The sequence below is a fragment of the Typopeltis vanoorti genome, chromosome 3 (assembly GCF_054136105.1).
Source record: "Typopeltis vanoorti isolate ZY-2024b chromosome 3, IOZ_Tvanoo_1.0, whole genome shotgun sequence".
NCBI lineage: Eukaryota > Metazoa > Arthropoda > Arachnida > Uropygi > Thelyphonidae > Typopeltis > Typopeltis vanoorti.
Window position 1 is genome coordinate 153,725,347 of NC_143551.1, and position 25,195 is coordinate 153,750,541.

General features: G+C 32.9%; 1 protein-coding gene across 1 annotated transcript in view; it reads right to left on the reverse strand.

The window, feature by feature from the left end:
* LOC150108671 (receptor-type tyrosine-protein phosphatase kappa-like) overlaps positions 1–9,455 on the reverse strand; it is a 381,085-nt gene extending 371,630 nt beyond the window's left edge. Inside the window, exon 1 of the mRNA XM_090390918.1 lies at positions 7,630–9,455. Within this exon, the coding sequence (XP_090247044.1) occupies positions 7,630–7,884 (255 nt within the window). The 5' untranslated portion in view covers positions 7,885–9,455. The remainder of the gene's footprint in view (positions 1–7,629) is intronic.
* Between the last annotated feature and the right edge of the window lie 15,740 nt (positions 9,456–25,195).

Sequence of the window (25,195 nt, forward strand, 5' to 3'; positions counted from 1 at the left end):
ACATGTTTACATATTTTTATTTTATGAACATATTTTAGCAATTAGCAATGTACCCTTGTGAGTGCATTTTATACCTCTCACAAAATGGTTTCCTATGATACGTTTTTAAAATGCAACTCATCTAAGATTTTTTGAATCATAAAATCTGTCAGTATATTTGCTAATTGGGTTTATCATTTTCATATATTTAAATTTTTTTATTCTCTAACGTGATTGAAGCGACTGCCACTTGATTAGTAGATGAACAATCAGATATGTATTTATTTCCATTGCATCTTAACGTCGACTATACAAAAATTAGTAACAACCAACTTCGGAAATTCCATGAAAACCAAAATTAGAATTGTCTTAATAATATTAACATATAATATCAATGTTTTTATATATTTTTATAGAAACTTGTAAATTTATTAGTTCGGTCAGGAAATAAAATTGGAAAACTAATTATTCCCATTTTAAAAATTTTAGAAACTAAAAAAATCACCTGATAAATATATATTACATGGAATTTCCAAATATATTTATTGTCTTTTTTTTAACTCTAATATAAAATAAAATAATAAATTATTTTATTTTATGTCTTGGTTATTATGAAGTTTCATGCGAATATGTTCCACAAGTATAAAAAAATTACCAGTTTCTTTGTTAGAGTATTGATGTAGAAAAAAAAAAGAAAAAAAAACCGGAATCGATACCACGCTTCGACTAGCGTGCATCATTTAAATTCTGTTTACTATCAATAATGTGCGTGATCTGGAATGAAGATATGAAGTTCCATATCAGAATATTTTACAAAAATCCTACGCATATCTTTGTCTAGAATAATCATCTGTCTTTGCTGATGTCGCTTTTCTTTTTTCCTTTTTTGTCGGTTAGTTTCAAGGGTTTTTTGACTGCCATCTTTACATATACAGTGTGATAACCAATACTTTTTAGGGAATGGTCATTACATTCATTTACTGAATCTGTTGAATCTCTAAATACGCATCTCGACAAGTGATGTTGTCTGGCTGCACTTGCAAGTGAGACTTCAACTTGCAAATCTCACACTCATTCTGTTCCAAAGCACATTTCACTCCTTTTTATTTGATCATAATGTAAAAATACCGAAATGTATATGCAAGTTCCATGGAAAAGTGCACGTACGCTTCCTTTTGTCAAGAAGGGTAATAACGATGTTGTGGCGTTTTGTGCAAACATTGCAGAGGTTTCATTAGTATTGAACGTGAAGGAATCACAATATAAAAACACATCAGCACTCTAAATCCTCCTTGTATTTATTCCAGAAGTGAATTTGTTTATACGAATACGTGTTTCTCCCTTAAACCAGAGAATTACTTGCATTGTGCTACGCCGTTTAACGTTACAAAACATTAAGGGAACCAGATAATTAAAAAGACATATCTTCATTTCATCCAAAATAACTAAACCAGTCAGATTTGTAAAGTTCTTGTAGCAACAAACGAAAAAGAAATGTATATTCAATGTAACGTCTGTCACTTTAATGCACAAAAGGCGAGAATATTAACACTGTAAGATTAATGTTAATTTAATGATATTAATATTAGAGAGCGATTCGAATCATCAGGGTATAACTCTATAGTGTGCTACTCACAGAATGGACCTCGAGGACCTTTCAGTGGTGTCAATGGCACAATGAAAAACGTATTTGGGTCTTTAATTTTTAGTTAATATTTTTAACTATTTTGATAGCAGACAAAATGGCTCTACCCCCCCCCCCCCCCACCTTTCAATGGTTCTTCAGTTCCAGGCTAGTTTATTACGGATGGAGAGACAGGAGTTGAAGTTAACAGGAGTTACTTCACTTGCTAACGAGCTTAAAAATTCCTATAAGACGTCAGGATATTTTTATTGTACGTAGACCTGACAGACTACAAATACCGAACTCAGAATAGCAAACACCATTCATCAGGAACAAGCACTAAGTTTTTTTCTAAAAATCTATCGTAAACTCAACCGTGAATGTTGGTACGTTACGTGAAAACTACTAGGCGTATGAATATAGGCTTCGTATCCACTGCACAGATGTGAATGAGTTCGCTAATATTAGCATTCGTTTAATTCAGTTCGTTAAGTGTTATTGGTAATAGTGAAATATAAACCTATTCCTTAACATACCTGCAAACACAATCAGTGGGATAAGTTGGGAAAAACTCGGAATCAACGAAACTTCTCTGTTGTGAGGGCAAGGTGATATTTGTTCTTTGGATGGGGACGCGAGGACCTTTCATAAAGACTTTATAACTAAATGTTACACGGTTTATATGGATGTGAGCGGTTTTCTCTTCCGAAAAGTTGGAATGTGCATCTCGTACAACAGACAAACAAGCCAGACGACACACCAGAGACAGGTATAATGAACTATCTTTGCAGCTTTAGTCACTTTGACTGTAACATCGTGTTTTACGTCACAAACGCTTGTGCAATGTTGTTTCGATATGAAGATTTAAAAGTCTATCAACCACTTTCCCAGAAAAAAAAATTATGTATAAATGCAGTTGCTCTTACTACAAAAATCGCATATATTTTACTGAAAATTAGCCTAATCTTAATATATGACCCGATCTTTCCCTAAATAATATGCTAAGTAAGCAACCTACGTTATTAATTGTGGATAACATGAACAGCTTTTAGATTCCTTTAAGATGAACAGATAGTGAAAGGGAAAGCCAGTGTAATGAATAATTGCAGGAATTAATTTCTTCACGACCAGAGCTGTATACTCAAATCTGTTAATAAGTTTTAAGATATGTCACTATTTCTAGTAAAAACCCAAACGACTTATAATAACCCTTGCCATCATTATTAACTGATTCTTTCATTTCTTTGATAATTTTGTGCATCTAAAATCTTTTTAAAATTCTCAATAGATTTTTAGAATACTGATGACATGCATAAGGTTAAGTTATTGTGTAGCAGTCTTCCACATCACCCTTTAGTTGACAAGACGAATGGAATTTTTTTTATCCTTTAGGACTATGCCTAGGTAGAGATGAAAAGTTTTTTTCTCTCTTAAATTAAATTATTAAGTCTAGTTCGATGAATAAAGGACAACGTAAAAGTCAATGAGTAGTCCAAAAGTGTCAAACGGGAACAAACATGTCGTAAATATATTTTACTGCTTTGAAAGAACTCTTGACTTGTTATTCATCATTCATTGAATAGCGCTTGTTAGGCAGGATCAAAACTATTGTGGACCTTTCAGATACACACAAAAATCCGCTGATTGAAAAGCAGTACTGACACGGAATACATGTGAAAGCTTAAAGTTTCTATCTATGGAAATGTCAAAGAAAGGAGGTGCAGATGTATCTAGTAAGAGAAGGCAAAAACTTATTGAAATAAATTCTTATATCATAATATCATTATCAATCTTAAAATTGTTATTAAAACGAAATATCTTAAAGATTCCTTTCAGCTGTATCTGTTCACGAATCTAAATCTTAAAAGTCTCTCAGTAACATTTCACATCGTACTAACGTACCATTAATATTTTCTTAACACTCCCTTGATAATACTCCTATTAGTTTGGTATTCAATTCTGAAGATTTCTCTTATTAACAGATTAGACCCTTCTTCGCGTGCTAATAGTTGAGAGTTTTCCTGAGTGTTCGTGGTCATGATTTTTCAAGGGAATACGTGGCGCTTTTTTACACTTAATGTTTAAAATGTTTTGGGAACTTGATAAGCAATCAGTCTGACATCGGAGAGGTATGAGTACATTCCCGCGGCGAGTAAAACAAGAGGTAATGTTCCTAATTCTAACTAGTATTCATTATATTCATTTAATTTTTCTGTATTCTATGATCGATTATACTGACTGACAGGATTTTAAACACGATATTATCCCGAAAAATAACTTGCCCACTCTGAAGATTGACTTTTTTTCTGAGTCCAAAATGTCTAGAAAAACTTTCTCTAATCGGTGACTAGAATCGATATCATAGCTCTTCTTTCGGCTGACCTAACATCAAAAGAGTTAAACAGGGTTCGCAGGTCTCATAATTACAATATTATTTCCGAAAGAAATAAACTAAATTACATGGCAAACTGCTGAAAAGTAGCATGCTGGCATGTTCTCTGTCTCAAACTATTGAACAAAACTTGAGAGACAAACTTAATAATCTGAATCACGGTCCAAATTTTGCCATCTGCCATTATTTTTTTGGCTTCTGCTACCAATGAAAAAAAAAAAAAAAAAAAAATCTGGCACTCTCGCCTGCAACTGATTGTGTCTCAGCAATGGAGTCAAACCAACCGTTTGAAATAACCAAGAGAAGTGTTTCTTTGTAAAATGTTTAAACGTCTTATTCCATTCCGCTTTTTATGTACATCCCACACATAAAAGTTTGTAATCTATAGCACATTTTGCACTGTTTAATACCGTAGATGAGTTAAGGATTAAACAATCCAGGAACCCTTCTCTAGAGACCAATATTGAATTTAGAGCAACTTCTGGCTTCCAGTAGGAAGGGAAAAGAAAATGATCACACTGGGGAAAGAAAATGATCTCCAACCTAAATTTATGCAAACAAAAACGTAACTCATTGGGCGGACTAGTGAATTTCAGCTGAGCTTTTGTCTCTGTTACATCATAATTACCCATTCAACTCTTGTCCGTCCAAGACGGCTTTAGGCCCCTTGATTAGGGGTTTTAGGCAATTTGATGACGCTAGTTTGCATTCCTTTGCTTTATCTTCTCAAGGTAAGTATTTTTATGTCTGTAGAACTGGGTGTTCAGTAGGCAGGTTTGCTTGTTTTGAGGAACGAAAAGCTCTCTACTTCCGTATGAGACTGGTAACTCAGCTTTGATTGGGTTCTTCGCGTCATAGATGGGATTCAAACCCAGATCTTTCCGGACTAGTGAATTTCAGCTGAGCTTTTGTCTCTGTTACATCATAATTACCCATTCAACTCTTGTCCGTCCAAGACGGCTTTAGGCCCCTTGATTAGGGGTTTTAGGCAATTTGATGACGCTAGTTTGCATTCCTTTGCTTTATCTTCTCAAGGTAAGTATTTTTATGTCTGTAGAACTGGGTGTTCAGTAGGCAGGTTTGCTTGTTTTGAGGAACGAAAAGCTCTCTACTTCCGTATGAGACTGGTAACTCAGCTTTGATTGGGTTCTTCGCGTCATAGATGGGATTCAAACCCAGATCTTTCCAACCAAAGAGTTTCATCGAAACCAAATGAGCTACAGACGCTTTACATTATGTATATTCATACATATTTATTATTACAGCAATAGCATTAAATTCTTCCTACGTAGTTTTATTCAAATAATCTGCTATTCGCCAAATCGGTAGTCTGCCTTAATTGAAAACGAGGGGGGGAGACGAGTTTCCGAAAAAGAAATTTCTGAATCATCTAAAACTTCTGAATATTTATCTCAGTGTATTTTTAATTTATTTTATATTTTTTTTATTATTTTCTAATTTATTATTTTACTGAATATTTTATTATTTGTTAACTTTTACATGCATAATACATTCTTTAAGGAGGAATTCATTACGTATTAATTTATGTTAAATTATATCTGTTATCTTTAGAAAAAAATAATAATTCAAATGGAATTATTTGCAATATCTACTGTATCAATAATCAAAGGACATGTAGTACTAGGATCCTTGTATCAAAAATAGAAACAAAATATTTATGCTCGAATGAGTTTTCTGCTATTTGTTCTCTATATTTATCTCGATGAAGTGTAAAATCGCCTTTGTGCTTACGTAGAAAAAAAAAAGCGTTATTTAAAAAAACGTAAAAAGAATCATTAAAAAAATCATAATCCAGCTAGTATATATATTTTTATTATGTACGATGATTTTTCTTTCTAATACATTTCTCACATCGTTGAAAAACAGTTATGAAAGATGCCTTTCGTGATAGCATTGTTTTATAGTGAAGTCATTTATTATCACAACAGTTGAAACCAGAGCAGCTTTTGTAATTTGTTCGTAAACATATAAATTTGTTTTGCGTCATTTCATCGATAAAAAATGGTTCGATTGAAACTAAAATTTAGAAGATTCGAGACATTTTTACTGCAATCGGACTGCGTTTATTGCTAAAACGAGACAAAACAAAATTTGTGTCTGCAATAAGAGATTCAAAATACCATATTCGGAAAAGATATACAATGCAATAACTCCATCCAAGATATCGTTATGACTTAGGGTGTGATGAACTTTGCAACGAAGAACGGTCCGAATGAAATAAAATTGAAATAGATCGACAAAGTGTAGTAAGGATTCCAAATAATGAATTTTAATAAAATTTAAATCAGAGTGTGAGAATAACTCACTTATGTATTTGAGTAAGATTAAAAATTACATTACAATTGGTGTTATTGCGCACCTGAATAACGGTCTTTCTCTTACAAATAGATGTAGACGAGTGATTGAGAAATAATTATTAGCATTTTTTAGATTTTTGTCTTAATTTATTTCAATTATTACCAATAAATTTTTGCAAAGTTCCCCTCCAGTATTAAGTTAATCGGTCTCAGACTGTGGCTGTAGGGTTTGTTTTCCTCCGGGTGCTCCGTTTTTCTCAGCAAAAATACAAAACCTATTTTGAATGCATATCTTAGTAGTTACGTGTACTTCCTGGTAAAAAATCAGGCAAATCGGCCAGAACATACGTAATTTATAGACGCGGCACATTGTTTTGGAATTATGGCGAAGCCATAATTCCAAAACAATCAATCAATCAACTAATAATAATAATAATAATAATAATAATAATACAGACATTTTGTTTTTATATACCTAACAACTCATAATATTTTTTTTTTCACTGTTAAGCATTTTAATGAGATTGTCTCCGCCCCACATCCTCCACCGATCTCTCATAAACACAATACTTAAGTGCAACAACGGAGCTCTAGTATTGCGATATTGTACAGCGAGAGAACGTTAACCTTTAAGCCGACGTAACAGAAAAAATCGAATATTTTAATCAATCAAGACAGTCTGGTGCTGGAGATAAAAATATTTATTGTTTATTTAATAAAAAAGACTGAGGAAAATCTTAATAAACGTAATGGAACAAAGGACATTATACTCAGAAGAGTATAATTAAAAATAGTCAATTTCGTATTCCATAATCTCTACTTAGATTGCTTTCGAAGACAAACAAACAAAGAAAGAAACAAACAAAAATATTAGTTTCGAAATGCATACTTAATACATTCTTCATTAAGTATGCATTTGGTCGATTAACTTGCTTTGATGTTTGTAATAAGAGTTTTTTTTTTTTTTGTAAGAATAAACCATCTTTCATTCAATATTCAGTTTCATGAATAACCGGTTTAAAAAAATACGAATCGATGTTGATGTTTGATGGTTTTTCTGGTTTAGATTGTTTTCACACGATTAGATCTCTCTCTCTCTCTCTCACACACACACACACACACACACGTATACACAAACCAAAAGAATCTTCAAAATATGATTCTCAAGTCTCTACACTTAACTGCACATTTATCACGCAGCTGTCATCTGTTTGAGAAAGGCATGCCAGGTACGTGATAAATGCACAGCTGCTTGTGGGGATTATTACCTAAGCACGATTTAGAAAAAAAAAAGTAAAGAAAACACACCACTGTACCTGAAATTCGATACGCAATAGAACCTCGTATTTCCGGAGGAGTGCCACATGTTTAGAGAACTTTGACAGTTCGATTGGCTTTTGAGGGATGAGCGCTGTCGCTTTCTCCTCCTCGGCAGCAGGCAGTAATCCACTATTGAGCAAGGAAAGCTGTAACCTACTCATAGAGTTAGAAGAAGACCGCTTCTCCTTGTTGGTTGCAGTATTTGACTTGGGTTTAAGAGTTGGTTTTCTCTTTTTCGTCTTCGTTGTCATCTTAGATGTGTCTTCTGTCTCCTCCAGTTTGGCGAATATCGAGAATTAACGAACACGCATACGAAAAAAAAAAAAAAGATAAAAATCTCTCTCTCCGGAGACACTGATATTGAGCACGTGCTTTTAATGTCTGTGAGGAGATGTCAAGAGCGTCATTCCCCTCATTCAATATCTATGGCTACTGATTGGTGGCTGACGACCAACAAAACTTCAACCGCGGAGCAGACCACTTTGCTTACGGCGAACACACTGCCACATCAGGCTCCTCAAAAGCTCGTGCGACGGTACTCCCCACTACCACTTGCTCGACAGGTAATAACTTCTTCCGGTGGCGAGAAGGTAGGTGTCCGTTTCAACCAGTTACGGGAGAAGCATCTTTCGGAAGCGCGCATTAGGCAGACAGCAACAGCAGAGAACCAACTGGCGGGAACACGGGAGATCTAAAAATAGCGCGGGAAGATGCCAAAAATTCAGCACTCTCTACTCCCTAGTAAAGACGACGTCAATAGGCATGTACAGATGTGGTTCGCGATTCGTGATGTGCTCTTGCGCTTGGCGCCCAGCGAAGACGTGAGATTTGCGCCACCGAAGCATTGTGTTAAGAGAGAGAGAGAGGGGGGGGGGGCAAGGGTAGAAGGAAAGGAGATGGGACCGGGTACGGCAGGTTGTTGCAATGTTTAAAAAAATTACAAAAATACGAGACAGACAATCCCTTAAATGAAAACAGCCTAGAGGAAAAGTAACGTGCCAACTATGTGCTGCAAAGGCGCATTGTAGAAAAGAGAGAAGAGAAGAGTGCTCAAACGACAAAGAAAACCAGTCCACAATACTTAGCTACATGCAAACACCGTCCTGAATTATTTGAGTTTACCTAATGTCTTCTTTTGTAATGTTGCGCTGCAATCAGTTGAATGCAAATCATTGGAAGTGCTCACTCAGATGTACTGTCACCTGACCACAGATAAGTCAGAATGTCAAGTTTTCCTTTTTTTATTTGTGTGTGTGTTAAGATAAAGTTATAGTTCAAAGTTTATCATTGAAAAAAGAATCCTACACTGGTCTTAAATTGTTAAACAATATAATGTAGTAATTGAATTTATAATTAATTAAATATCGTATCGGTTATGTTAAATGAATAATTAATTCAGGTGCTAACAAATCTGGAAGTGATTGAATCTTATTGCTCTGTTTATTTATTTGTGCTTGAATCTTATTGCTCTGTTTATTTATTTGTATGATATCCAATTTTTAAACTTATTTATATTTTAATGATTTTGTTACAAACAATTATTGATGGAGCAGCGATACTGTAGTTGCTTTTATTGTAAGCTGTAAATGTAACAATATTCTAAAATTGTTGCTTTGGCACGCTCATTTTTGTTATGCAGTTCTCTTTCGCTATGACTCGTAGCGCGAAGTTGTCATTGATTGTACCAACACTAAGCACGTCACGTCATTAAAATATTTGCGTCTTATTTTATAATTATTATAGAAGTATATACGCCATTTGAATTAATATTTCAACTTTTATGCCAAGCAAAACTTGGCAACTTTTTTTTTTTTTTTTTGCATTATCGGTGCTTGAAGAATTGGGTTTTATTTAAATAAGGATTGAATTCAAATACTTAGTTGAAGAACAATTTAAATATCATTCTAAATAAGAAAATAAGAAAGTATTTCTCAAACGAATGCAAGGAATTATAAAACTTTAGTCAAGAATTATAAAAATCCATTTTTTTTAAACTCATGTAAAAAAAGCCTGCGAAAGTATTTCTTTGAAAGTAATATTTATCTGACGGGGAAAAACAACTCCAGCATCTGTTCTTGATATCGAACCATAAATAAAGTTTGCTATCTGAAATTATTATTATTATTATTTTGCTTTATTTGTTTTTTATCCTAGACAAGCTTAAAATCAGTAAAGGTTCTTTCACGTTTTAAGATTTTTTTAAACATCGATGTACATTAAAACAATGTACAAATAGAAGAATCGGCATTTGTTCTATCAGTTAAGAGTATGTTTGCAATTTACAGAGTTTCTAATTGTTATATCTTCAAAAGTATATAAGATATAAGAATAAAATTTAGCATATGTAGAAATCTTTGGTTTGATATCGTATATCATTGTAGACGATAATTATTCATTTAGTTTTAAATTATTCCGTTAAAAACTTCGTATACTGAAGAAACAAAATGTTTGTCTCTCCCTGTTCAAATATCCGTGAAATTTTTAAATATCATGTACATTTATTTATTAAATATATAGTGACAGGGGTAGCTAAAGAACCATTTTTCTTTTTCCCGATCACTGCCACCGTCTACATTTTCGAATAGTATGGTGTGCAGCATTGAAATAAACAGTAAGTGTATCGCAAAAAAATGGAGAAAGAGTTTGGAAAGAAATCACGTACACTATTAAGAGGCATTACAAATTTTAGAAAGAAAGCATGTCCAACAAACAAGTTGCTTTCTACTAGCGAGAGAACCAAGGTACGGCAGTTTCAAAATGAATCAATGGGTTCAGCTAGCCAAATTTCAGACTGATGGCGATGATGTTTTCTTGGCTCTCCCTAATCTCTTAAAAGCAGCAATGTTTGAGTATCACAGCACACGTGAACATTTTTGTCGACCAGATGATACCCTTTCATGATCACCGTTTATCAGTCTTGCTTACATTGAGATAGTGTAACGTTTCACAAGGCACAAATATTTCAGGAATGACTCCGTAAGCATGAGAATGGCTTTAGCATACTCTTTGATCATTCGCTGTACTTCAACCAAAGTGAGCATCTGTAGGATGAGATGCAACGGTGATAAAGAACGGTGAGATGATATGAGGCAACTGTTTAATGAGCATTTTAACATTTGAACACTTTCAACATTAGAACATTCAGTAGTGGAAAATTATAAACGTTTTAGCATCTCATTGACCAAATAAATTTAGGCTGTTTCTGAGGACTAAAAAGGAGAAATATTTACATTTTGGTAGCTGTACTTGATAGACTAGCAACCCAATCTATTTAATTAACGTTAATCATTTCTGGTTTATTTTATTTTATTTTAATGTCTGCGATGTACCTTCCTACGAAGATCTTTTTCAAAAGTTCTCACACTGTGCATGCTTTGAGAGTGGGATGATGTAATAATTTCCCCTTCACATTAGTATAAACCGGACTCCAAGTAATAAAATTTCGTGTACTCGTTTTCTTTTTCTGGTATTCTTGCTCAGTGAAATAAGACTTCAAAACGGAGGAAGAAACTGACTCAGGTTGGATATCGAGAGCATTTGTCATGAAGTATCTAATTTTATGGAAAATTATAAACAGTGAGTGTTTCCCTAACTCCTACCCATGTCAGTTCAAACATGAGCGCTCTAGGATTAGATCTCTTTTCTCAAATGAAAGAACTACTCAGTGGAAAACGATTCAGTACGTGGGTGTTTCGATTAAAGTAACTGATATCAAACAGATCAGAAGAAAAAAGTTTACTGAAATATGGGCAGCAATTTATTATAAAGCAGAATGCAAATTATATTGAAGGCCTGTGAAGATATCTTTTTCACGTGTGCGTGGAAGTGACAGTGCATATCTTAATACTAAAAGATGTGCACTGAACACTACTTCCGAGTATCGCGATAGTGACTGGATATCCTGCTCTCCATAAAATTAAAAATTCCATCTACTGATAGTCTGAATGACCCTTACAGAAGTTTATTAGTCTCAATCACATCACCCCTCTTCCTCATGTTTGCTAATGTCTGTCCTCACAATTTGTATTTTGCAATCCTGATATAATTTTAACACTCTCCACTGTGTCAGAATCACCACGAAAACCAGTAGACCAGACCTGCGCACAACTGTTCCAAGTGAGTTCTTATCAAAGTCTTGTAAAGAGAAAAATGACATTCTTATCTTTATATGTGAACTTTTGTTTCAGCATTGCAATTATCTTTTGAGTTGTATTTCCAATCTTTGCAATATTATCCCTAGCCTCATCAGTTTCTTCTAGCATAACCCCATCAATATAATACAACATGGGATATCTAATCAAACCAAAGTGCATGACTTTCCATTTACCAACATTGGACTGATAGCCATTTTCACATGGCCACAGTTTCACCATATTCAAATTCCACAAGTACTGAATATCAGTCGCATTCCTGATTACCCCACCTATCTATGTATTATCATCATGCAAGATAGACTGGGTAATCAGACTCGTCCCCCGTATACCACTTTTTGATATCTGTCAGTCAGCCATCCTCTTATCCACGCTAATATTCTATAATTCAAACCCATATTCTCCAATTCCTTGCAGCAGTCTGCAGTGCTGTATTCTGTCAAAGGTTTTAGCGAAATACAAAAGCATCATGGTGTATCCATTCCCCTTGTCTAGTTCAATGGTAACATTATTACAGAATGTGAGCAAGTTACTCAAGCATTACCTTCCCTTAATAAACTAGTGTTGTTCATTGACAAGTGTAGATTCACTCTCAGCACCTTTGTGTATGCGAGCTCTTACTAACTTCCCCATAATCTTCACCACCACTTGTGAAATGCTGATTAATTGATTATTAGACAAATCAGTCATTGAGCCATCTATGTTCAATGAGATTATCATTCATTCTTTCCACTCCTGTGGAATCCTCCCTGTGATTGAAATCAGATTATAGTCTAGTTAAAGGCATAGCCAGTTCAGCTTTTCTTTTTGTATCTCTTACCTATACACATCTGAATTCATTAGAGCTATTCTTTAGTATTCGTTCTTTCTTTTACTTTTACTAACATTGGACTGATAGCCATTTTCACATGACACAGTTTCGCCATATTCAAATTCCGCAGGTACAATATCAGTCGCATTCCTGATTACCCCACCTATCTTTGTATTATCATCATGCAAAGATAGACTGGGTTATCAGAATTGTATCATAATGATAGAATTCTTGTGGGTTGTCTTTAGCTTGCAGAGCCAGTTTCTTTTCATACTCAGACTTAGCTTTCCGTATGCATTATATTAAACACCTTACAATCATCATATTACACATATTAAAAGGCATTAGTAGTAGGGGTGACGGTAGTGACAAGATCAAGATCAAGATAAGATAAGGAATCGTGACGTGATTGGTTGATGACGTCATTGTGTGCATGGCTTCATGGGTGTGGAATGTTTGGAATTTCCTTGTGGGCATATGTGTCACTGGCTTCAGTTCTTGTGTTTTGGTTCGCGTATGGGATTATGGGTGATGGTAGAGATAAGGATTCGTGTTGTGATTGGTGGTGCAATTCTGACAAGATGAAGATCAAGATAAGATAAGGAATGGTGACGTGGTTGTGTGTTGTTTTCAGATGTAGATAAGTGACGTCATTTGTTATTTGTAAATAAATGGCGTCATTTGTTATTTGTAAATAAGTGACGTTGTTGTTTTGAATGGAAAGGATGATATTAGTGGATACGAAATCGTGTCGTGATTGGTGGTCACTTCTGACAAGATCAAGATCAAGATTAGATAAGGAATCGTGACGCGAATGTTTGTTATGAGATGTAGATAAGTGACGTCATTTGTTAGTTGTAAATAAGTGACGTTATTGTTTTGAATGGAAAGGGAAATATATTAGTGTATAAGTAATCGTGTTGTCATTGGTGGACACTTATGACAAGATCTAGATCAAGATAAGATAAGAATCGTGACGTTATGTCTTTGTGTGGTATTTTGGTTTGGCTATGGAATTGTGGGCTATGTTTTGAGATAAGATATCTTTGAATTTTCCCAGGGTGACACACATCCGTCATTGTCGTCTGTGGGAATTCTTAGCGTATGTCGTGATGGCGGGTGTGATTAGATTTTTCTGAATAATTAATTATATACTGGTGTCACTCAAACATACTGTTTTTTCTTCTTCTATAGGTTTGTACTAATTTCCAATATATTATGGGGTATTTGTTTCCTGTTAAAGGGTGGGAATTCTTAGAGTAAGTTGTGATGGCGACAGTCTTTCCAGCTTTTCTGAATAATTAATTATATACTGATGTCACTCAAACACACATACTTTTTTTTCCATAACTCATCTGTATTTTCTTCTATATACATGTTCTAATCAAGTTCATATTTTATTCATAATTCATCCGAATATTTTGATTTGTCTAAAATTAAGATCTTAAAATTCAATAAATAAATAAATAAACAAATCGTGTGTGTATTCACGGTTATTGCAAAAGTGTTCTCTTAAACATACATACACATCAAACATACATAACATTGTTTGTTCTTTTAAGTTTACATATTTATTTCACAGATATTATTTACAATGCAATATGCAGAAATAGGAATTTACATATATCACCAATGCAAATGGTGTTTTTCTTGGCATAACATTTCTTTGAAAAAAAAAAAAAACTTACATTTCTTTCCATAATGGGAACATCTTGGTACTATCTAGGTTTTCTGAATATTCCAAAATGTTGATTAACATATATTCACAGAACACAAACACAAGTCTGAAAAGACATTTTCATTATAGGTTACTGTGGCTAACATATATTCACAACACAAAACACACAAAACATAGTAGTTGAAAGATATTTCTGTAAATAACCAGAAAAGCTAGTGGACTACTTAATTTACTTTGGTATCCAATTGGTTCTCTGTATTAATTCTTTCCCATGGGTGCCCACCTTGGTGGAAAGTCTATGCGCAATTTTGTTTAGGGTAAGTGTTATTTCCGGTTTCGAATTCCGATTGCTGTTAGAGTATGGAATTCAGACAAGTGAAATTTTTATTTATTTTTTTTTTCCAAATTGATTGGTTATTTTCTGTATTTTACTTTTACAGGTCATATTCTAACAGAATAACTGAGCAGAATTAATAAATATATAAAGTATATGAGACTTAGTTGAATATTTAATTTAGATTACTATCCGATTGGTTCGTTCTCTGTTTAATTCCTTCCCACAGTTGCTCATGCTATGTTTCCTAAGCTTGGTGGGAAAGTCTATGCGCCTTTTTGTTTAGGGTAAGTGTAATTTCATGTTTCGAATTCCGAGTGCTGTTAAGGTATGGAATTCTGACAAGTGATATTATTTATTTTTTTATTTTTTCAAATTGAATGGCTATTTTCTGTATTTTACTTTTAAAAATCAGTTTAATTACATATTCTAACAGAATAACTGAGCAAAATTAACGAATAAATAAAATGTGAATTTATTTTCCAACACTGTAGATTTCTCACTAAGTCGTATCTTAAAGATATCTCTCTTATCCGGTCACCAACTTGTTGTACCTAGGTGAAGAATAGTGTGTGTAGTAACGTGTTGGTTTAAAATATCTAATGGCTCTGTAAAATAACCAAATTCTAGCAGTATTGTAATTTCAGGTGAAATCTTCTGCACTAAAATTCTGGTTATTAAAATAATACTCGATTTTTTTTTTTTTTTTTTTTTTTTTTGCTTCCAAGAGTTGACAGTTTCTTGATATATTTGAGGGCTTGCATGAACAAATAAGACTTTTAACTCACTGAGTCAAAAAAAAATAATAATAAATAAAATAAAATAACAAAAATCTAGTTAGTTTGTGGCATTAAATTTTACAAGGAGAAAAAAAAATGTTGTGGTCTTACTTAAATTTGTATTTTGACTGTTGTCCTCTCAGCCCGACTCTTTTCTTTTTTTTTTTCACAGTTGGGATATTTATATATTTTAACACAATTATTATATTAGATATTCTTTCCAACACAAATAAATAATTATGTATTCTTATTTCAAATGAATATTAGCTCAGAAAGAAAGAAAGAAAATTGTAAAGAAAAAAAAAATGTTTACCTTCAAATAACTATTTTGGAATCACAGCAAACAAGAAATTCATCACCTTTTCAAAGTTTTTAAATTCCTACCCATATTGTTTACATCATTTGGTATCATTTAAATGAAGAACGGTTCTGGCTATAAAGTTTGTTAATGTTATTGATTTTTCTCTTCCAATGGCTGTAATTTTTTTTTTTTTTTGATACATTCATGCTGATTCCTTGTTATCTGCACGCTACGATACCTTTTTATTTTCTACAACAAACATTTTTTGAGTTTAAGTAACGTGATTGGCTAAAATATCAGCTGTTTGTCTCTGTAAAATAATCAAATTCTAACAGTCGTATTGTTAGAATTTGGTACGACTGTTTTTTCTAGTCTGGTGAAGGTTTCTACTTCAGATGTAGTAACAAACTGTCACTTATCACTTCATTTTTACTTTATTCACAAAACTACAAAACCGTTATTTGGTATGGTCTCTGTTTTTAATTCCCCCATTACTAGAATGTACGGGTGGTAAAGTTTTGAAATAAGTTTCGACTCGCAAGAAAAATAAAATGTTTACATTCAAATAACTATTTATGATCACAGCAAGCAAGAAATTCATCAGCTTTTCAACGTTTGGAAATTCTTACCCATTTTGTTTTCATCATTTGGTGTCATTTAAATGAAGAACGGATATGGGTATTAAGTTTGTTAATGATTTTGATTTCTCTCTTCCAAAGGCGATTATTATTTGATATATACATCTTGATTCATTTGTAATCTGCATGCTACGATATCATTTTTATTTTCTACAATAAACATTTTTAGAGTTTAAGTAACGTGATAGACTAAAATATCAGTTGTCTCTCTGTAAATAACCAAATTCTAACAGTCGTATTGTTTTAATTTGGTACGATTGTTTTTCTAGTCTGGTGAAGGTATCTACAGATGTAGTAACAAAATTGTCACTTTTCAGTTCATTTGTACTTTATTCACCAAACTACAAATATGTGTTGTCAAGTTTTGAAAAAAAAAAAAAGAAAAAAAAAGTTTCGACTGGCAGTGATCTGTTTATAAACTTTTATCATGTACAAATATCTTAAAAGAAAAGAAAAATGTACCTTCTTTTCTTTTTTACATCAAGCTTTTTTAAGAGTTTGGTAACGTGATGAGTTAAAATATCTGCACTCTGTAAAATAACCAAATTTTTATCTTACTTTGTGTTGGGAAAGGTAAAATTTGTATTTGTGTTATCTGGAGAGTATAAACCTTTTTTCTATACTAAACTTTAAGAGTTTAAGTTATGTTTTGGGTAAAATTATCTGCTTTCTCTCTGTAAAATCACCAAATTCTAACAGGTAGGATTTTCGAGTATGCGAACGAAATGTTTACAGATAACTCAAAAAAAAAAAAAAATGTCAATAGGTAGCATTAGACAAATTTCTAAATACTTAATTACAGGATATCAGGTTTCCCATGGTCCTTGCATTAATTTCACATTAGTGATTTTTTTACAATAATTAAACCGAATTGCGTTAAGGTATAAACTTATGGATTTAATTATCAAATTCTAAACTGAATAACTGAGTAAAAATTTCACTGTGGAAAAACACAACAGCAACACACATCTTTGTTCATTTAAGTTTTACAAATGCTTATTTTATTTTGCTGAAATATTACTTACAACGAAAAAAAAAATCGAAACTTGTAATTACCTAAAAATATTTCACAATATTTAGTTTACACTATTTTCCTGAAGAAAGAAAATTTAAAAGACTTTTGTGGTTCACTCATTATTTTACTTTACTGGACCTAAACACCACAACACAACACAATACGATAGCTGCACTGGACGAACGAATTGCAGTAACTGAAAAGACACTCGACTCGATTGTTTTACTTTATAGTACTGTTTACCTGACCCTTTACCCTGACCGTTCCTTCCAAATGAAACTTTCGCGCAGGTGACTCACAGACATGTTTTCGCATGCTGGTGGAATGATGTTGATGTGCGTTTATCTTACTTTGTGACATTATGGTACAAACTTTATCTCTGTGGCTCGAATTCATCCAAAGGAAGATGAGCGAGCTACCCATTTGTAGATATCTTTTAGTGATGTCACCTCAAACTGATAACCAATGAGATGAACGATCTCGCTATTGCGGATGTCCGAAATTGTTTGGATGGAAAAAAAAAAAATAGCATGATGTGTTGGGTGTGAAAGGGTAGTCAAGAGGTGGTCTTCCTTGCAAGGCTCCCCCACCATCCCTATCCTCCAGAAGATGTCTGCTCATCTAAGGGAGATGAGCTATTTTGCCGTTGTCGGATTTCTTTTAGTCATGTCACTTCTAGCTGATGCTAAATGCTCCCCCATCCCATACTCTAACCCATCATCCCTCTCTCCTCTAGCAGATGTCTGCTCAGGCTAGCGGAGATTAGCGAGCTTATCATTCGCGGATATCTTTTAGTGATGTTACCTCCAACTGATACTGATAACTTTGGAGGAAAAAAAAATAGCATCAGGTTGTGAAAGTGAAAAGGTAGTCAATAAAAGGTAGTGACTGAGGTCTTCCCTGCAATACTCCCCTAACCACCTCTCCTCCAGAAAATGTCTGCTCAGCCTCGTGGAGATCATCATTTGCGGATATCTTTTAGTGATGTCACCTCCAATTGATACTGATAACTTTATTGGGAAAAAAAAATTTTAAAAACTGGTTTTTTATGATAACTTTTTAGGAAAAAACACGTTTTTTATGAAAACTTTTTTGGAAAAAAAATAAAAAAACGCGTTTTTTTATTTTTTTATACCCATACCCGTTCTTCATTTAAATGATACCAAATGTTGAAAACAAAATGGGTATGAATTTCCAAACTTTGAAAAGCTGATGAATTTCTTGCTTGCTGTGATCATAAATAGTTATTTGAATGTAAACATTTTATTTTTCTTGCGAGTCGAAACTTATTTCAAAACTTTACCACCCGTACATTCTAGTAATGGGGGAATTAAAAACAGAGACCTTACCAAATAACGGTTTTGTAGTTTTGTGAATAAAGTAAAAATGAAGTGATAAGTGACAGTTTGTTACAACATCTGAAGTAGATACCTTCACCAGACTAGAAAAAACAGTCGTACCAAATTCTAACAATACGACTGTTATAATTTGATTATTTTACAGAGACAAACAGCTGATATTTTAGCCAATCACGTTACTTAAACTCAAAAAACGTTTGTTGTAGAAAATAAAAAGGTATCGTAGCGTGCAGATAACAAGGAATCAGCATGAATGTATCAAAAAAAAAAAAAAAATTACAGCCATTGGAAGAGAAAAATCAATAACATTAACAAACTTTATAGCCAGAACCGTTCTTCATTTAAATGATACCAAATGATGTAAACAATATGGGTATGAATTTAAAAACTTTGAAAAGGTGATGAATTTCTTGTTTGCTGTGATTCCAAAATAGTTATTTGAAGGTAAACATTTTTTTTTCTTTACAATTTTCTTTCTTTCTTTCTGAGCTAATATTCATTTGAAATAAGAATACATAATTATTTATTTGTGTTGGAAAGAATATCTAATATAATAATTGTGTTAAAATATATAAATATCCCAACTGTGAAAAAAAAAAGAAAAGAGTCGGGCTGAGAGGACAACAGTCAAAATACAAATTTAAGTAAGACCACAACATTTTTTTTTTCTCCTTGTAAAATTTAATGCCACAAACTAACTAGATTTTTGTTATTTTATTTTATTTATTATTATTTTTTTTTTGACTCAGTGAGTTAAAAGTCTTATTTGTTCATGCATGCCCTCAAATATATCAAGAAACTGTCAACTCTTGGAAGCAAAAAAAAAAAAAAAAAAAAAATCGAGTATTATTTTAATAACCAGAATTTTAGTGCAGAAGATTTCACCTGAAATTACAATACTGCTAGAATTTGGTTATTTTACAGAGCCATTAGATATTTTAAACCAACACGTTACTACACACACTATTCTTCACCTAGGTACAACAAGTTGGTGACCGGATAAGAGAGATATCTTTAAGATACGACTTAGTGAGAAATCTACAGTGTTGGAAAATAAATTCACATTTTATTTATTCGTTAATTTTGCTCAGTTATTCTGTTAGAATATGTAATTAAACTGATTTTTAAAAGTAAAATACAGAAAATAGCCATTCAATTTGAAAAAATAAAAAAATAAATAATTTCACTTGTCAGAATTCCATACCTTAACAGCACTCGGAATTCGAAAAAACAGGAAATTACACTTACCCTAAACAAAAAGGCGCATAGACTTTCCCACCAAGCTTAGGAAACATAGCATGAGCAACTGTGGGAAGGAATTAAACAGAGAACGAACCAATCTGTAGTAATCTAAATTAAATATTCAACTGAGTCTCATATACTTTATATATTTATTAATTCTGCTCAGTTATTCTGTTAGAATATGACCTGTAAAAGTAAAATACCGAAAATAACCAATCAATTTGAAAAAAAAAAATAAATAAATAAAAATTTCACTTGTCTGAATTCCATACTCTAACAGCAATCGGAATTTGAAACCGGAAATAACAAAACAGCGCATAGACTTTCCACCAAGGTGGGCACCCGTGGGAAAGAATTAATACAGAGAACCAATCGGATACCAAAGTAAATTAAGTAGTCCACTAGCTTTTCTGGTTATTTACAGAAATATCTTTCAACTACTATGTTTTGTGTGTTTTGTGTTGTGAATATATGTTAGCCACAGTAACCTATAATGAAAATGTCTTTTCAGACTTGTGTTTGTGTTCTGTGAATATATGTTAATCAACATTTTGGAATATTCAGAAAACCTAGATAGTACCAAGATGTTCCCATTATGGAAAGAAATGTAAGTTTTTTTTTTTTTTCAAAGAAATGTTATGCCAAGAAAAACACCATTTGCATTGGTGATATATGTAAATTCCTATTTCTGCATATTGCATTGTAAATAATATCTGTGAAATAAATATGTAAACTTAAAAGAACAAACAATGTTATGTATGTTTGATGTGTATGTATGTTTAAGAGAACACTTTTGCAATAACCGTGAATACACACACGATTTGTTTATTTATTTATTTATTGAATTTTAAGATCTTAATTTTAGACAAATCAAAATATTCGGATGAATTATGAATAAAATATGAACTTGATTAGAACATGTATATAGAAGAAAATACAGATGAGTTATGGAAAAAAAGGATGTGTGTTTGAGTGACATCAGTATATAATTAATTATTCAGAAAAGCTGGAAAGACTGTCGCCATCACAACTTACTCTAAGAATTCCCACCCTTTAACAGGAAACAAATACCCCATAATATATTGGAAATTAGTACAAACCTATAGAAGAAGAAAAAACAGTATGTTTGAGTGACACCAGTATATAATTAATTATTCAGAAAAATCTAATCACACCCGCCATCACGACATACGCTAAGAATTCCCACAGACGACAATGACGGATGTGTGTCACCCTGGGAAAATTCAAAGATATCTTATCTCAAAACATAGCCCACAATTCCATAGCCAAACCAAAATACCACACAAAGACATAACGTCACGATTCTTATCTTATCTTGATCTAGATCTTGTCATAAGTGTCCACCAATGACAACACGATTACTTATACACTAATATATTTCCCTTTCCATTCAAAACAATAACGTCACTTATTTACAACTAACAAATGACGTCACTTATCTACATCTCATAACAAACATTCGCATCACGATTCCTTATCTAATCTTGATCTTGATCTTGTCAGAAGTGACCACCAATCACGACACGATTTCGTATCCAGTAATATCATCCTTTCCATTCAAAACAACAACGTCACTTATTTACAAATAACAAATGACGCCATTTATTTACAAATAACAAATGACGTCACTTATCTACATCTGAAAACAACACACAACCACGTCACCATTCCTTATCTTATCTTGATCTTCATCTTGTCAGAATTGCACCACCAATCACAACACGAATCCTTATCTCTACCATCACCCATAATCCCATACGCGAACCAAAACACAAGAACTGAAGCCAGTGACACATATGCCCACAAGGAAATTCCAAACATTCCACACCCATGAAGCCATGCACACAATGACGTCATCAACCAATCACGTCACGATTCCTTATCTTATCTTGATCTTGATCTTGTCACTACCGTCACCCCTACTACTGGCATTTTGATACAAGTGCTAGAATCTTTCTGCAACTTTACTCCATATCTCCATAACAGAATGAACTATCGATTTTTGGACATCGGATGGTACAGCATCTCTTTTAATCCGGAGAAAATTACGAGAGTGCACTTGGAATTCCCGCTACCACCACCAAGGAACGCCATCTGTGGCCAACTAGTTCACTCGACCATCCTAGATGGCGTTGTTCATAAACATGCTCGTTTGTTTATTTGATCTGTATCTGATGGTGATTCTCGGCTTATTTTGCTTAAACCTTAACTAGGGGCTTCTAATAAAGGGGCAGTTCACAGCGACGGCAATATTATCAAGTATAGGAACAAGTCCGTATCTACTTGCACTGCATTATTTATACTAATGCATTTCATTGAATAACTCAATTCACATGTAATTTACATTTCATATGTAAGTTCCTAGCAGTCCACAGTGCACTAGAGATATGAGAGAGCTTTAATTCGTGGGTGAAAGGTAATGCGGAAAGGCTCTAGACCAAGGGTGCCCGAAAATCAGTGGTGTACCTGTATTTTTATGAAAACGAGATGCATTTAAAAGCAACTACGAAATTAACGCGACTCATACAAATGAACTGTCCTGAAATATGCAATATATTCTGATGAAAACAGTAAATTGCTGGCTGATTATTTTATTATATATTATTGGTCTAATTTGATGTATAAATTTGATAATTCTAAATTATAAAGTTAATTGCAATTGATTATAGTAATATTCCATAATAAATTATATTACTGAAAAACTTTAATACAAATTTAATATTGCATTCATATTAATTCAGATTTAAACAACTAAAGATAGCTCATAACAATAATATTTGAGGTTTTGCACCTCCCTCTGTAGTCTTGGAGTACAGAGGGAGGTGCAAAGATTATGAAGATTAGAATCGAAGGTCTTAAGCCTTTTTTTTATCATCTTGACTTGGGAGTTTATGAGAAGGCTACGCAAACAACTGGATAACACTTTCTGACCAAAATTTAACTCTCTCCCCACTTTAAATTCACTTGAATAAGTGAATAGCAATGATTGGATGCCATCTTTTCATACTAATTTTTTATATAAATTTGCAACTTAATTTGTAAATTAAGGTGAAAAGGAATTATTCTCTCAATACTTTTTTATTTTTTTAATATGGCTATTTACGCTGATAGGATATTTTTAAACGTTCTGATATAGCATCAAAGGTGGAATTGTCACAAAAAATGTCCAAATAAAAGTATTATGTGAACTGTGGCACGTCTACGCCTGCCATATGGAAGATATGAATAAATCAACAGACAACTCAGTGCAACAACTAAACTACAAAATCGTTTTTTGTTGAAGAATTAAAAATAATAATAAAATTATCATTATAAACTTTTATTATCAGCCAGCCTGATTGGCTAAGTAGCGTACCTGCCCTTCATCTAATAAGCAGTAGATTTGAATCTCATTTTAGCATAGATGTTTAGAAAAGTCTTTAGGTGGAAGATAAACCGTGTATCACACGGTTTACACTATCACTTGGAGTGGCTTGAAAAGTAGTTCAATGTTTGATCATTTAAAGCAGGGGGATGCACCAGTTGCTTAAACCTTAGCCCGTCCATGGTGCTATGTGTCATAGATTTACAACCTTGTGTTGAATAGGACCTCTCTCTCTCTCTCTCTCTCTCTCTCTCACACACACACACACACACACACACACACACACACACACACACACACACACACACACACACACACACAGAGAGAGAAAACTGTGTGTGTGTGTGCGAGAGAGAGAGAGAGAGAGAGAGAGAGTTAACTGTGACAGAACAATAGAATACACCAATGTTTCAAACAAAAAAAGTAAAACTGTGACATTCAAAGGAAATTTATTTAAAGCAAAATAGAGACAGTAAAATATTTTAAGATGTTTAATTATTTAGGCTATGAAATAATTTATAGCCTATAATATTTATAATAATTTATAACCAGACAAAAATGAAATGAAGACAGACAGAAATATTCAAAGAACTAAACCAGACACCAATAAGAAAGTAACAAAAATTACAGAAGTAAATAGAAATACCATCTAGAGCGAGTGCAATATGAAAGAATACTCTAGATATTAGAGTATTCTTTCTTTTTCTTTAATCATTATCTTCTAGAGGATAGAGGATAGAGTCTAGAAGATAATGAGTTACAGGCCAAACCGAATAACAAAAAAGAGTCATAGATTTACAACTTTAGACATACATGTTTAAAGAAAACACGTGTCTCTTTATTCCAAAACCTGCATTTTATTTTATTAGTATATTTTCCTAGAGGAAGTGCGATTTATTTATTAACTGAAGCCAAACATTCAGATGACTTCCGTTTAAATAAATTATATATCTATACATATCTTCTCGTGATATTTAATGTTTCGAAATTTTAAATTGTTGAAGAACGCTCGACTCGCGTAATTTGATAGATTGATATCACGTAGAAGTACGTCAGCATTGTATGTCATCTTTCGCTAATGTAGAAGTACGTTAGCGAAAACTGTGTTCTAAATATGTTATTTTTAAATCATATAAAGATGGAAACAGTTTTCAATATTTTATATTTGCATATTCATCACAATTTTTCTACTCTTGCATCTTTAAATTTTTTCCAGATTTTTTTCCCAGTTGCTATCATTTATTATAATAAACACTAAATAGAATTTCCTTAAGCGGAAAAGAAGACAAGCCGAAGATCTTTTAATACGTACAGATTGTGCGCTTATACATATTTTTCTAAAAAAAAGATGAGCGAAGAATGTGTATCTAATATTCACCAACGTTCATAATCAACGTATACAGAATATTCTCTTTAGTATAGGAAATGCTTTCTCGAAGTGTGTGTTTGGCATACGGTTTTAGGCTACATCCTGATCATCACTTTAGAATTTGCGGTCACCTACGCAGAATGTGTAGGCAAGCATATATTAAAATGATTTGGATGAGTATTTAAAATTATATCAACCACGTACACCCACATGGTTTCATATGGAGGTCTAGGATTTTTTAACGAACTTTAACCTTTTCATTTTCACTAAGCAACGGTTAAAACAAATCAAACGAAGGATATCACAATAACTGTAATAAAATATTATTATATGAAATAATAATTTATAAATATTATTGTTAAATAAATAATACCAACAACAATACTCGCAAGTTTTTGTCTGTTAATTGACCAAAAAATCTTTTTTATCAACATTTTTTCAAATATTTTAAAAGATTTTTACATGCATTACAAGCATTTTTTTCTGTCAATCTTAAAATAA